This window comes from Rhodnius prolixus, unplaced genomic scaffold, assembly GCF_049639745.1.
Source record: "Rhodnius prolixus isolate KJV_2025 unplaced genomic scaffold, Rpr scaffold_3, whole genome shotgun sequence".
NCBI lineage: Eukaryota > Metazoa > Arthropoda > Insecta > Hemiptera > Reduviidae > Rhodnius > Rhodnius prolixus.
This window is the reverse complement of record NW_027411603.1, coordinates 31,932,921-31,949,595: the sequence shown is the minus strand read 5'-3', so window position 1 is coordinate 31,949,595 and position 16,675 is coordinate 31,932,921. Positions and strand designations below refer to the sequence as shown.

Sequence of the window (16,675 nt, the reverse complement as noted above, 5' to 3'; positions counted from 1 at the left end):
GACTATGTTGAAAAATAAAAAAAGTTTACCCCAAAAAATTAAGTAGTTTTTATTTTTGCACGGACTTTTCAAACGACCCTCGTAAAATGTGTCTGCATTTAAAAGAGACATTTCTTTTGTTGAACTCCAGGAATTTGAAATGTGCAGTTAAGGAATTTTGTACGGCAAGTTGCAGTCACGTATCCTCAGATGAGATCAAATCAAAATGTATTAAGTTTCAGATTCAGTTTTCGTTTCAGAGATATTTGTTTATACTAGCCAGAAACCAACCATTCTCCAAAAACCATTTCTTTAGACTCTGGAAGCCATAAAACGGCTTCAAAACACTTTCCTTACATGGTAAGTGTATGTAATCGATCACTGTGTAATCGATCACTGTGTAATCGATTCGATTAAATAAAAAAAATTATAAGGATAAAAAATTCAAACAATTTTTTTTTTAATAAAAAAAATGTCTACCCCCAACATTTTGTTTTATTTTATTAATTTTTGTTTTGACATTAGATTTAACTGCAGTTTAGTGCAGTAATAAGAAGATAATTATTGTCGGTTAAAATTCATTCTTCAATTAAATTGATTAATTATTTACTTTATCTAGTAGTTCCGCGTAAAAAGGTGGTAATTAATTTACCTTAATATTAAATAATATAGTTTTCTTGAATTATATTACTAATCTAGATCTTCTCCCCACAATGTTATAGTCAGGGTGTACAAGGAGAACAGGTCGAAACTTCGGTAGATGATTCAACAGCTCAAATGCAACAAAAAATATTCTATTCTCTTTGGCCCGATTCTGAATAGTGTCAAAGATATTTGCATTTTTAACTTTTCTGTTAAAATTCGCGTTTTCCACCATAAAAACGGCCGTAACTTTTCTATCCTTTATCCTACAACAAATCTATTTATTCCAAACGAAAGAGCATTAAATTTCCTATAAATCTAAACAATGAAATTACCCTTTATGCACCCTATACGAGGGTCGTTTGAAAAGTCCGTGCAAAAATAAAAACTACTTAATTTTTGGGGGTAAACCTTTTTTACTTTTCAACATAGTCTCCTTTTAGGCTTATACACTTCGTCCAACGCTGCTCTAGTTTGTTGATCCCTTCCGAATAATAGGATTTGTCCAAGTCTGAAAAATAGCCATTCGTTTCTGCAATCACCTCCTCGTTTGAATAAAATCTTTTTCCCGCCAGCCATTTCTTCATATTGGGGAACAAATAGTAGTCCGAAGGAGCCAAGTCTGGAGAATAGGGGGGATGTGAAACGAGTTGGAACCCTATTTCCATTAATTTTGCCACCACAACTGCTGAGGTGTGAGCTGGTGCGTTGTCGTGATGGAAAAGGACTTTTTTGTGGGCCAATCGTGGGCGTTTTTCTTGCAGCTCGGTTTTCAAACGGTCCAATAACGATGAGTAATATGCACCTGTAATAGTTTTACCCTTTTCCAGATAGTCGATGAGGATTATTCCTTGCGAATCCCAAAAGACAGTCGCCATAATCTTTCCGACCGAAGGAACGGTCTTCGCCTTTTTTGGCGCAGATTTCCCCTTGGTAACCCATTCTTTAGATTGTTCTTTGATCTCAGGAGTGTAGTGATGTATCCATGTTTCATCCACAGTGACGAAACGACGCTTAAAGTCCTGCGGATTATTCTGGAACAGCTGCGAACCGTCCTTGCAACACTTCACACGATTTCGTTTTTGGTCAAGCGTGAGCAATCGCGGCACCCATCTTGCGGATAGATTTGTCTCGTCCAAATGTTGATGCAAAATATTATGTACCCGTTCATTCGAGCACTAGCAATCTCACGCACCTTCACTCTTCTGTCATCCATCACCATATCATGGATTTTATCAATGATTTCTGGAGTAGTAACCTCAACAGGGCGTCAAGAATGTTCAGCGTCACTTGTGCCCATATGGCCACTCCGAAAATTTTGAAACCACTTATAAACTGTTCTAATCGAAGGTGCAGAGTCACCATAATGTTTATCAAGCTTCTCTTTAGTCTCCTGAGGCGTTTTGCCTTTCATAAAGTAGTGTTTAATCAACACACGAAATTCTTTTTCGTCCATTTTTTGAAAATCACTCGACTTCCTCGATTCAAACGAATGCCAAACACAAAGAAATAAACCGATCTGGCTGAAACTTGGTGTGTGTTCTTCCAAGAGATGCTACTAACTAAACATAACCTCGATACGCGCCCGTGGTGCTATCTCTCTGACTTTGCACGGACTTTTCAAACGACCCTCGTATATGTAACATAAAACAGATAAAGAAGAGACCTTTTATCGTTTAAAAAACCCTTATACTTAACTTTTTAAGTTTTTGTTAAAGATAGTAAGTGAATGTAAAAAATCAGTGTATAATCGATTCTGATGAAATAAAAACATCTGGTGCAAATATCATTATTATTCGAGACAGTTGCCCTAAAGCAAAGGGCAGAGACTAGAGTAAGCCCTTAGCCTAGTCAATATAAAACCCTATTCGTACCGGGTGCAAGTACGTTAAAGCTAATCTTTAGCTGCTAATTTATGTATAAATGCAGGAATAGCTGATTTCAATTCTGGTTGCACTATATTTGGCTAGTACTGCTTTTAAAATAAGCAAACATAATTCCAAAGTTTAAAAACCAAATGAAAAACTGAAAATAAATTACAAATTGTAGCTTCACAATGAAAACAAATACGTGTAACAGAAACAATAGATTTACATGGTACTAAAGTGAGCACATAAGATGGTCGACAACAATTTCACTAAGCTGAAGTACAAGTTAAATGGCCACACTTTTCACGTCTAATGGTCTGAGAAAAACAATGACTTAGTGTAAATTTATGTACATTTACGAAGTATGTCCCAAACTCAGGAAATGGGAGACCATACCCAAGGCACTCACTAGAATTAATGCCTACCATTCCATACAGCAGTTTCGCCCTACTCAAAGACTAGTTTAGTCCAATGTTTAGGGAGTTTAATAAATAAGATGCGTGAGGCTAGTTTCTCTTACATTGGGCGCATCTTTCTCGCAGTGGCCATATGTTTAGTAACAACTATTTTATTACGAGTGAATCGCCATTTTAAACTATGTCTGGGCCCAAGTAGCGGCCAACAGAAGCATCAAAATCCTCCCGAAGTTACCATGACATAATAGTACGAGGTGTGGCTATTAAATAACGAGACTATTGCTGTATATTTTAAATTTATACGTATTTAGTTATTATCACTTTCAATATACACCCCTCCCCTATCCCTACAACGCTCAATGCGAATTTACCATTGTGCGAAACAGTGCTGGAAGTCTTTTTCTGTCAGCTCCTGCATGACGCGTGCCGCTTTTTCTTTCACAGCTTCAACGGACTGAAATCGTGTCCCTTTTAATGCAGATCTGACTTTGGGAAACAGATAAAAGCCACATGGGGCCAGGTCAGGCGAATAAGGCGGATGGCCTAAAACTGGGATGTTCTACTTGGCTAGAAACGCCTTGACAGACAATGCAGTGTGAGCCGGTGATGGAGAACCCGTGACTTGTTCTTCCACAAATCGGGTCGTTTTTTTACTTACTCTTTCACGGAGTTGAGCAAGCAGCTCACGGTAGTAATGTTATCGATTAATTATAATCGATATTTTCATCCGTTTTGGACGTGGATGGGCGACCCGGGTGGTCATCATCTCCGACGTCTTCTCGGCCATCTTGGAAACGCTTGAACCACTCAAAAACTTGCGCACGTGATTAACACTCATCGCCATAAACTTTTTTTTAATAAAGGATAAGATTCAGAAGTGGTTTCATGTGAAATTTCACGACAATTCGTTGCTCTACTACAAGTGCAGTAACATGTTTTTGGCAAAACGAAACTAACATCTCTTACACACAAACGACGGTTCCGGTCAGACAGATTTCTCTACAAACACGTGAGACGCTGCAATCGAAAGTGAAGGCTTTACGCTGCACAGCTGTCGGCCGCATGCATAGTTCTTCTGAAGCAGCATCAGTCTCGTTATTTAATAGTCACACCTCGTATAGCAAACGCCCTAAACCTTTTTAGGATTCTGTCAAATCTCGTCATCCAACTCTGCGGAGTTATTTGCTCATTTGTTCAGGGACTTTTTTCTGCAATATCACTACCAGAAATAGATCTTTTACAAATCCGTAAACATTTAGTAGCATTTTCAATTATTACAAAAAGTTTCAGGAGTATACGATAAAATGAAATTTACTGGGTACAATATTTTACGATAGCTGGTAGCAGGTGAAGTAAGAATGACTGAAACGAGAACAGTTTGGTGTATTAAAGGAATTTAATGAGTAATGTTGATAGATTTATAGGAATTATTTAAAAATTTTACTGAGTAACTAGCTGAGAATAATGTCAAGTAAAGTAACGTAATTCAAAACTGTATTATTTTAATAACAAGCCATTAAGTTAAGTGAGAACCCACAGAAATTGAGATATACAACCCCCGGGTACTTGTCCCAGAAAGTACCACACCTGTACCCCAGTTATATAATTCATACTGAAGAGCCTAGAGTGGGTTAGTTCTTGACTTCCTTTGCAAAACCCAAACTCTTCTCTACATATTAAAATATTTCCACTTGGACCCAACCGCTGTAGACCACATGCTACCACATTTACCACTTTTATTTATAACTTACACCTTGTCTATTAAAAATATTTGTGGTAGCAGTGGACTAACCACCATATACTTTCCTTCTTTCTAGGTTACACCTTACTTTATTAGATGTGGATAGAGTGAGGTAAATTATTACTGAGGGGCGGTCGAATCCTTGGGATTCTCTTTCGCAAATTAAACCCAACACTTACTCGTCGCCACATCACATTTTACTCACACGTAGTACATTTTAACCAAGGCTGTCCATAATATAAGAGCTTTCAAAATAATTATTTTGTTCTCCTTGGAAAATTTCCCGTGGGCTTTTCTTGTGAGTAGGTACTTGAAAATAAGACTGAATTAGATTCTGTAGCATTTTCTTGCTCCCAAAGAGGGCAATGTAATTTACTAAAAAGAAAAAGTGAAACAAAATAAAAACTTCTGACTAAAAAGGTTATACAATAAGTAGTTTGATCTAGAAATAGATTTCTTTAATTAAAATGTAGGTCATATGTAGGTCGTATCTTCATTTATAAATGGCAATACACTGACAGTAAAGGTTAGAGTGAATTGGAGTACCCGAAAATCAATTTGTCCTAAAGAATATTCCCAACAAAATTGGCAGGTCAACATGTGTATACACAGCAACCAATGAATCTATTACGCTAGTTTTGTAAAAGACGCAAAGCTTCAAGCACAACTGCCTTTTCTATAGTTACTTTTGGATCACCAATATTGGTGGTGGACCTTGCTAATATTCAAAGTAGAATAGGACAATTAGAACCGCTAAAACGAAATGTTTAGTAAAGATGAAGAAAAAAATTCGTTTGATGATAAAAGAAAAGCAGGAATTGGTACATACCTCGTTTTAATACTAAGTTATGAAAACGCAAGTCGAAAAGATTAAAGATTAAATCGCAGGAGCTGCCCATCGATGAAACTGTTTTTAGCCATTAACATGAAAATTCTTGAGCTAACATATCTGAATCCTCAAGCCAAATAAACTCAAAACTAAGTCAGAATATACACTAATATTTTTAAAATACAAAATTTAATTATACAAGCTAATAAAAAAAAATCACAAACAAAGGCTCTGTATGGCCATACTAAAAGGTTTCACCTGGGTTACACTTGCCACTAGCGCGCTCTACCACAGTAGCTGAACGTTACTACACTAACAGAATGGTGTACGCGTCCGAAATGGATGGATTTGGTGCTGAGTTTAATTTACTTTAATGAAAAAATTAAATATAATTTGAAGACATTTAGCGTAAGTGGTTATGGTCGGCTTCCATGCAGTAGATAATTTGTGAAATAGAACATTAATAATGGTATTGTTTTCTGTAATAATGGTTTTGTTTACACTTAACAGAAATGAGCGTTTTCTCAATGAACCCAAATATAATTTGTAATAACACTAACTGGGTTGTAATTTACATCATATCATTTATGAACACCAATTTACTGCGTTTGGTTACTTGGTTTCAATTTTTAACAAGGTAAAGTGCACTTATATTTTTTTCTTAAATAAGAATCATCTCACGCCACTGGTTATTTCAGTCTTTTATTACCTTATTATGTTAAAACAAAAATCAGTAGACCGCTGATAATAAATATAAGTAATAAATGAAAATGCTATTCGATAGTGGAAATGAAATACACTAACCATTAAGTAGACAGAAGAACTAGAAGATTCTCTTGTGTGACTAGCCATTTTTTCCATTTCAACGGAAATTCTGTAACAAAATATGATATTATTAATGCATTATGGTTGGAATTGTTCCAATAAAACTATTTAGTAGTTTAAAATGCCAAATATAAATACAATAATAAATGACAAAATTGTCTTTTAACAAAGATTTAAGACTTAATTGTACATTAAGAATATTTCTGATACAAGCTGTTCCTTGGCCTCCTCCTTGAGAATGGCTAAACTACTAATTACCTGTTTCAACCAACGAATCAAATTTCTACTAACGGATAAAAGATCCAAATCCATCAAATTTAAAGATTTCAAACACCCAGGACAAAATCAAGTTCTGGAGTACTTTTCTAATTATTATTATTATTTTTTAAAAAAGAAGCATTACCAAGTAAGTGTCAAATTCGAACATTGCAAGCGGGGCGTAAAAATCAATATTAGCCTTCTCACCATGATCTCAAAAAATATCGTTTCTAGCCAGTTAGTATAACTTTTCGTAATGCAATATTCTTTGATTAACGGTTATAGCCAATATAACGCCATAAAAATCGTATTGCTCCTTTACAATATTACTGAGACTATTTTTTTCCCCGTATCCGAAGAGAACTAACTATACTTTTATTCACAATGTTTACTGCAGTCTGCAGATATTGGTTAAGTTTTGTAATAATATTTCCTCCCTGTGAAGACAATTTTATGATAACCACAAGATTAAAGAGAGGTTTGACAAATGTTTTCTTTTACGAGGCAGCAACTCTTTATACTCTATTTATATGTTATATATGTTCAACCAGTTTTCTTACTTGTAAAACCAGTTCCATGAGCGCAGATTTTTTTTTCATTCTTTTTTATTATCATCAATTTTCTTACTTTTTTATGCTAAACTTAGATATCTTTGCATTTGTTTGATACGAGTGAAATAATCATTGCTTTTAAATATCGTATAGTGTAAGAAATCGCAGGAAAAGATAGTAAAATACAGGATTGTAACAGGTTAAGGTGAGTTCATTTATTGTTAAGACTTTATTATGACAAAATATCAACAAGAAAATACAAGCTTACTGAAAATAAGCAATATGGAGAAGACCAAAGAGTCAATGACTCGACACCCTAGACTTGGAGTCTGGTAATGACTCCAAAATGGGAAATCTTGGAAAATGACCGAGAAATAAAGAGATTCTTTGATTTAAGTCTCGCCGGTAATGTGTTATGTGAATTGGTGAATAGAAAGGTTATGTTGGGGTTACATTCTTAGGTTTTAAAAATCGTGGAAAATATGATTGGGTCCGCTATCCTTTTCATGGTATCTTTTTTTTTTAAAAAAAACAAATTAATTTGATTGATGAGATATTAATGAGTATGTACATACATATAAATAATAATAAAGAACCCTAGGGTACGTTCACAACGGAGCTGTGAGCATAGATGATAGCGGAGATGATAGCAGTGATGCATCAGCGCTTATAGAATAAGGGTACGTTTACAACGGAGCTGTGATTATAGATGATAGCAGAGATGATAACTGATAGAGTAAAATATAATCGCTGATTAGTGTGCACAACGGAGCTGTGATACATGCAACATGTCGAGTAGTGAAGAAGAGTTTTTATGTTCACCAGCAACGAAATGGTATATTTAAAAAAAAAAAGATGTAGAAAATATCATGTACATACCATAAATAAAAAAACGAAGTACTTTGGGCGAATTTCACTATTTATATAAGGAACTTAGAAATTATCCGGACCGTTTTTTTGAATATGTGAGGATGGGTCCAACCACATTTGACTAAATTTTAGAAAAAATAAGGTCAAAATTAAGAAAACGTAGGAAAAATTGTCATGGAAATCCTATAACTATAGAAGAAAAACTAGTGATAACTCTGAGGTAAGGTTATATTGAGGAAAAACAAATAAATACACATAAAAATAAATGTAAGCACGATTTAAAAAACAAAATATTGTTTAAAAGTAAATAATAAAATAATAACCAAAAATAATGAGTAAAGACAGCACTAATTAATTTTTCTACCTCCATTTTGAAGCTCCGATACTGGAGTTCAGCTAGCAGAAAAATGAAAAATTCAATTCTATCATCTATGCTCGTTTATACCAGCGAGTATGAGTCACTAGTCGAAGCTTCGTTGTGCACGCTCACATAAGAATGTACTAGGTTATTCTATAAGCGCTGATGCATCACTGCTATCATCTCCGCTATCATCTATGCTCACAGCTCCGTTGTGAACGTACCCTAAAAGGCTGGAAACATAGTGGAGCGGCGAGTAAAGCGGCGATGATAGCTGCTTCAGATCAAAGAGAGCGACGAGCAGCGAGCAAAGAGTTGCATGCACATAGTAACGAGTTTAGACACGTTCTCCTTTCGACGAGACAAGATGGAGGAACTATTTCTATACGAAAATTCTTCCTCGAAAATTTGGTATTTACAGCAGCTTAGAAGCAGGAGCTGCAGTGTATAAACATATTTAGACCTGAACTTGATGAATTCCATCACTTGTAACAACAACTTCGGGAGGATCCTGGCAAGATTCATTCGTATTTTAGAATATCTATTTCAACATTTGATTACATACTAGCCCAGTTTGTAGCCCCATTAATCCTAGCAGTTACTTTAAGGTTAGAAAAAAATAAATAAAAAAATAGAAATATATGCAGATAAAAAGAAATTAGTCAATTAAAAAAAAAATAAAACAATTTTATTAAATCACTACACCATGATTTGTCGTAAATTAATGTTGTTCACATGAAAAACTGGAGCAGTACGACGCTACAGAAGGATTGGAGAATTCGTTCTGATCAGAAGTAGTAGGACGAGAAAATGTAATTTAATTTTGCCTAGTATTTAGATGAAAGTTAGCATTAAGGGATTGAGAACCAAATTAAATGTAGCAAAAATTACCTGAATTCTCCATTAACTACTAATTGTTAATTAATTTCAACTATTAATTATTAATTGTTAAAAACTATTGTAGCTTCGCAAATATTATGTTCCCACAGAGGTTTCTTTAAACAAACTAAACCAATAAATGTATCAATATCCATAACCTATGAGCAATAACCTTTACAAATTGAGCGCGATGAGAGCGAAGAAATCAAACATGTCACAACGCGTTGCTGTACTCTCTATAGATAGCGTTGCTCTATCTTCGCTTTGCTCTCCACTATGCGCGGTCCCATATTATGTTAACTTGTGTTTGATTTCGCCGCTTTGCTCGCTGCTCCACTATGTTTCCAGCCTAAGGGTACGTTCACAACGGAGCTGTGAGCATAGATGATAGCGGAGATGATGGCAGTGATGCATCAGCGCTTATAGAATAACCTAGTACATTCTTATGTGAGCGTGCACAACGAAGCTTCGACTAGTGACTCATACTCGCTGGTATAAATGAGCATAGATGATAGAATTGAATTTTTCATTTTTCTGCTAGCTGAACTCCAGTATCGGGGCTTCAAAATGGACGTAGAAAAATTATTTAGTGCTGTCTTTACTCATTATTTTTGGTTATTATTTTATTATTTACTTTTAAACAATATTTTGTTTTTTAAATCGTGCTTACATTTATTTTCATGTGTATTTATTTGTTTGTTTTTTTTGTCAATCAAATCATTACTTACCTAAGAGTAATCACTAGTTTTTCTTCTATGGTTATAGGATTTCCATGACAATTTTTCCAACGTTTTCTTAATTTTGACCTTATTTTTTCTAAAATATAATTGAATGTGGGTGGACCTATCCTCACATATTAAAAAAAACGATCCGGATAATTTCTAAGTTCCTTATATAAATGGTGAAATTAACCCAAAGTACTTCGTTTTTTATTTATGGGATGTACATGATATTTTCTAAAGCGTTTTTTCTTTAAAATATACCATTTCGTTGCTGGTGAACATAAAAACTCTTCTTCATTACTCGGGCATGTTGCATGTATCACAGCTCCGTTGTGCACACTAATCAGCGATTATATTTTACTCTATCAGTTATCATCTCTGCTATCATCTATACTGTATTGTTGCTATTTCCAAAACTTTTAATTGCATTTACAATAAATTTATAAAATTAAACTGTAATTTAATTTACAAAAATAAGTTCATAAAAAAGTACATAAAAAAAATTATGTGATTAAATCAATAAAGTCAGGTCAGATTGGTGATTTGTATAAAATGAGATATACCCAGGAGTAACGAAGTAGTCCTTGTTGGACTTGAGAAGAAGGAAAAGGCCTTTTTACAAATCCTTTACGTTTGACACAGGTAGAGCTTCCGTTCCTAAAGGATCTCGTTATCTGTTAAAGTAGTATCTCTTAGGAACGCCATACAAGAGAAATTTGGACCTCCAGGGTCTGGATGAAGAGAAAGAGATAAGGTTTAGAAAAAAAAGAAGGTCTAAGCAGGGACTGATAAACTTAATAAAAGATAGAATCCTGCCTTCGTACTTCCGTTAGTTCATACAACTGGCCACTCATTCTCTGTTTTTTTTTTTTTTTTTTTTATATATATATATATATTTCCGCCCTACATACGCGCACGTACGAGCAAAAGAGCGGGCTGTTTTCCAGCCTTCTGAACATCCTATCAACAGTATTGTCCGATAATTTAATTTTTACCCGTTGCTACTGCTGCCATTATTGCCCCTAAGGCTTGGAATACCATTGGATGTTTGGTAAAAGCATTCAATGCGCGACGTTGCGAACGAAATAGAATTTAGCGATAAGCGGCCAACCGTAATGTGTATCTAAAGGAATGTCGAAAAAAAGGGGCGCCTCTTTGTAAATATAGTGCAGCGAAGAATAGTGGAAACTATAAAAATTCCGTTCAATAGCAAAAAACAGCTTCTGCTTCGATTTATCGCCTACCTGAATGATCAAGATGGCAATGGTATTTTCAAAAAATAGAATATATTGTGCGGAAGAGATATTGAATTTTTTAGGAAATAATATCTCCCAGGCAATAGATGCTATGTGATAAAAAAACAAATTTGAATATGATTTTAAGACGGCTCAAATGCATTTCATGCTTAAACGGTTCATCTGAGCAAAAAATGGTAGAGGAAAAACTACTCTTTAAAAGTGTGTATATGAAAATGGGGGTCAACTGCAAACCCTCACTTTTCGTCGTGCGCCAGCCGCGTATGCGGGCAGGAATATAAAATCAAGTCACATATTCTGAAACTAGAGGTTACAGGCAACAAATTTTTCCTCTACCATTTTTTGCTCAGATGAACCGTTTAAGCATGAAATGCATTTGAGCCGTCTTAAAATGAACACCCTGTATACAGGGTGATCCATTTAAAATGCACCAATCGCTAATAACTTTTTAGAAAAGCGGAATTTCGAAAAAACTCTTGAAGTAAACTATCTGTTTTTTTCTGTCTAGTTTTCAAATTTTCTATTCCCGATGTTGGATCTTCATTTTTGGCGGAGTTACGGCTAAAAACCCGATTGGAGTTTCATAAGGACCACTGGTTTTGACAATGATTAAGAAAACTACATAAAAAACTGTGAAAAATAACGTTAACCCTGTTTCGATATCCCTAATATTAACCGGGATATTTAAGATCAAAGTTACAATTTTATCTATTCGTGAACGGTTTTCAATATTAATTTTCCACCAGAGATACACGTTTTGGGAGGTTCTCTGACTGCCAAAAAGTTATTTTTGTCGCAAAGAAAAAAAAATTGAAGATTAAAAAGTAATGGTTGTGAGTAAATCAGGATACATTAAAATGATGTGATGGTTACTTTCATTTGATGATAAAAAAAATTTATCCTGATTCACCCACAACCATTACACTACACAATTACATTACACTACATTTTTTAAATCTTCAATTATTTTTTTTTTTTTCTTTGCGTCAAAAATAACTTAACCTCCCAAAACGTGTATCTCTGATGGAAAATTAATATCGAAAACCGTTCACGAATAGATAAAATTGTAACTTTGAGCTTAAATATCTCAACTAATATTAGGGATATCGAAACGGGGTTAACTTCAGTTTTTTATGAAGTTTTCGTAATCATTGTCAAAACCAGTGGTCCTTATGATACTCCAATCGGGTTTTTGGCCTTAACTCGGCTAAAAATGACGATACAGCATCGGGGGTAAAAAATTTGAAAACTAGACCAAAAAAAAACATATAGTTTACTTCGTGGGTTTTTTCGAAATTCCGCTTTTCTAAAAAGTTATTAGCGATTGGTGCGTTTTAAATGGATCACCCTGTACGTATAAATAACCCTCAAATACAATGCAATGTGTAGACACCACAATTTATTTACTCGAACCGGGAAAATTTTGAATTAGTTCAAATCAGGCCAAATGTGTGTAACATACAATATCAGCAAAATCTAGAGTAAGGCCATGTCTAGGCTAAAGGCTTCAAACTGAAAAGGTCAATTAGTGTAATAGTTGTACCAAAAAGTAATAATCTTGAATTACCCGTCAATCGACCCGTGAATAACCAGGACTTGACAAGTTGGACTTTAATGAAGTTACCACAGGACAATTAAACTTGCACCGAGCTCTCTCTGCTCTTTTCTCTTTCAAGTTGCATGTTGCAATTTGTGAACTTGAAGTCTTAATGAAATAATAAGTTGATGGTAATAGGTTTCTGGTGAAGCAGCGTTTCCGAAGTAATGGAATTCATTAAGATTCCATAGCGCCAATATGCAAAACAATTTCAAACTGTGACCTAATCCACATAAGAGTGAATGATGTTTTTAAGAAATAAACAATAGCACAGATGCATAACGGGGAAAAATAATTTTAAATCTTCAGGAATTCCACGGAGATCCGGCCGAAGAACTTTATAATTGAAGATGTGGTTAGGCCCGCAGGGCCGGATAATATCTTTGATTTTATCCGTCTTACCAAGCGTACTTCTTGTATCTCTGACCGGTTTCGAACTATTCGAGCTATTTTTTTTTTTTTCAATTTCATTAAAACCATAAAGGAGCCCGGGTTTGAACGTTCCTAATTGTTTTTTCAAAAAGATAAAGATAAAAACGTAAGTGCACTAAATAGATAAAGAATCCAAAACCACATTCTTTCCAAAATTTAGTTTTTTGTTTGTTGTCTGTCTTGTGTTTTCTATTTGTTTATGAATTAATCTATTATCTACTGTAATCACACCAAGGAACTACAAGACAGAAGATCCTCGTATCCTGAGAAGTCTTTTAGCAGATTATTCTTACGGTTAATCAGAACCTTACGGTTTGCTACAAGTTCCTAACATAGCTTGTAACTTAAAATTAAAATGATTTTCATAGTTATTGTTTGTGAAAACTCGGTTCAAAGTATTTTCAGAAAATGGTGCATTAAGATGTTAATGAAGTCTTCTAAATGACCTCCTTTTGTATGTCACACTTGACCTGAGTATTGTTCTACTATTAAAGCGCTGAATAAAACTGCTTCGTAATTACAAAATAAAGCGCAGTATCTACTTAGGAATTTTAATTCTTTTAATGAAAATGTATTGTTAAGAAAATAGGTCATACAATAATATTATGCAATTCTTTCAAAAAAATAAAATAAATATAAATAAAAATGAAAGTTCCACTTTCAGCCATTGTTTTTTGAATTGCTGCTAGTTAATAACTTCCACTTTTATATTAAAAAATCTTAATTTTTTGAAGTTTTATAAATAGAATATCGAACAAAATGCAATAATAGAGGAGAATCTATCATCTAATAGAACTCCAAATAAATATGTTCGGTTTCGATTATTTTTTATTACTTAATGACTATACGCCAAACTAGCCTCTGGCCTCATCAGACTACATCGAAGATCAGCTGGAAATCGGCTGGAGAAAGTTGGTCTATGTTCCGGTAGAAGGCAGAGAGAAATGGAACATAAGATAAAGGGGCTCAGATCACATTCCTTATGAATGCAGTTTTTAGACGTAGTGGCTTGTTTCATTGCCTGCATAAAAATTAGTATTTACCAATTTTTTTGAGGATCTTGAGCTGGATGTTGGCGGAGTATGTCGGGAATAGCTTGATAACTAGTTCTCTCCCGGAAGTGTATATACTCGTAGTTTTCAGTATTGAGTGGTATTTTAGTACCCTGTCCGAGAGAAAGAGATACGTTTTCATTGTTTATCTAACCGTCAGGAAAGAATTCTGTACTGTTTAATCTATTTTTAGAATTTGAATTAAGTATAAGCGTGCCAGTCCCTTTTCGACGTACACTCCACGATGTCTCTACTGGTCACAGGAAGTGGATTGTTGTTAACGTAGATGGATATGTTTGGCTACTGAGTGAGATCGTAGGGTATGTCGATTTCACATTATCCTGAAACATTTGTCCTGAAAAAAATATTTATGAGATTATGTTTTTCTTCTGAGATTCGAGAAAAGATGAATGATCTGAATGCTAGGAAAGAATGACTGCCTTCATCAGCAAAAGTATGTTGGCCTGAGGTTGGGTGGAATATCAGATGTGTATATTTGACAAAGGGTGGGAGCCAAGGCCCCATTAAGGGGAAGGTGTAGCCCCTTTACAAATACACACAAACAATAGCACCTGTCGGTGAGGTATCTGCAAAGGATATCTAATACACAGACTGCAGGATATCTTTGTGAAACACAAAACATACTCATGTTACTTTTTTTTCTTTTTTGTGATTTCTCGATATATGCTTCATATGATTAATTATCAACATTTACTTTAATAAATCTGAAGTCAAGTAATAGGTATCACCCAGGTGAATTTACAAACTAATATCTTTCGGTTTGCGAGATGTGTAATTCATAAACAAAGTATTAAGAAGTTTTTAAAATTTATTTTGTAATTTACAATTTGTATATATGTATACAATCAGAATATATGGAGAGAGTGATGAACTGGTGCGGGAGGAGAGCAGGAGGAGAGAAACTACCCAGCTGTAGTACTCTCTATAGGAGAGAGGAGAATGTGAGCAGGAGAGAGCGATGAACTGGTGCGGGAGGAGAGCAGGAGGAGAGAAACTATCCAGCGGTAGCACTCTCTATAGAAGGGAGGAGAATGTGAGGAGGAGAGAGCGATGAACTGGTGCGGGAGGAGAGCAGGAGGAGAGAAACTACCCAGCGGTAGCACTCTCTATAGGAGAGAGGAGAATGTGAGGAGGAGAGAGCGATGAACTGGTGCGGGAGGAGAGCAGGAGGAGAGAAACTACCCAGCGGTAGCACTCTCTATAGGAGAGAGGTGACGTTTAGGACGTCAGACTGCATCGCCATTGGAGGATTATTAGGAATATCAGAGGAAGCGAGAGACAGTATAAGAGGATTAGAGCTAGTCGAGAGAGTAGTATGGAACTTTTGGTATTTAGTCTTAGCGAGTTGGTCTATAAAGGGAATGTTGAGGTCGGTTTGGAGAGTGAGGTTAGTCACCGTAGAAAGGAGCGTCAGCTATCTGTCGGAGTAGTTTTCACTAAAATGTTTGTACAGTCCGTATGTTTGTAGGTTTGCCTGAACCCCACAGCTCTAGTCCGTAGGTATACATAGGTTTGAGGATAGTACTGTATATTAAACCTTTGAGTTCAATGGGCTATTTAGAGCGTCGTACAAGAAGTCTGTAAAGAAGTTTCGCACGTTTCGTCATTGCTTATCTTTTAAGTCTAGTATGTGGGTTCCACGTGAGTCTTTTGTCTATGTAGAGCCAAGGTAGCGCACCAGATCTGTACAAGGAAGAGGATTGCTATTGAAGAGGACAGGCGGACAGGAGCCCCGCCGGAGAGTAAACGTGGCGTGCTGGCATTTCTTTGGGTTCATTTTAATCCGCCACTTCTTTGCCCAGGATTCTACGAGTATTTTATGTAAATGTGTCTGTAACTTGTTTGAAGCTGATGAAGGATGTGTACTTGTGGCTAGTATGGCTGTGTCGTCTGCATGTGTACAGAGTACTACACTACTCTGTACAGGGTTGTAAGGTATGTCTGATGTGTTTTAATATTAAGAAGTCATAATATATTTATCTAAATGAATTCTGTACCAGAAGCTTGTTTAGGTTTGTAATTATAACAGGTTTAGGTAGTTAATCGATGAAAAAGAAGAAACACAGTATACAATTTTAACTATACAGTACACAGTAGACATGAAGATGTCTCAATAATCAGAACGATGAAACCTAATGTAAACATTTTTAAACTTAAATTGACCATTTAAATGCCAATTTAATACTTGAACAAATAGTGAATAGATAATAGCTTTTCCTATATTTCAAATATTTATTTAAATTACTACGAATCTTCCACAAATGTTTTTATGCTCAATAAACAATTGAAACAGTCCGACTGTTTAAGTAACATGAAATGTAAAAAAGATGATTGATTATTTTAAATGACGATAGGTTTTTGGTCGATTTACATTGTAAA

General features: G+C 35.1%; 1 protein-coding gene across 4 annotated transcripts in view; it reads right to left on the bottom strand.

Annotated features, from left to right (window-relative positions):
- spri (Src homology 2 domain-containing protein sprint) overlaps window positions 1–16,675 on the bottom strand; it is a 577,619-nt gene that overhangs the window by 519,332 nt on the left and 41,612 nt on the right. For 3 of the 4 annotated variants that reach the window (XM_074124869.1, XM_074124867.1, XM_074124870.1), the window contains exon 2: window positions 6,280–6,349. In XM_074124869.1, coding sequence (XP_073980970.1) covers window positions 6,280–6,336 — 57 coding nt within the window. In that variant the 5' untranslated portion in view covers window positions 6,337–6,349. Of the gene's footprint in view, window positions 1–5,475; window positions 5,670–6,279; window positions 6,350–16,675 lie in introns of those variants that run through there. The other variant, XM_074124873.1, reaches the window with a different exon arrangement.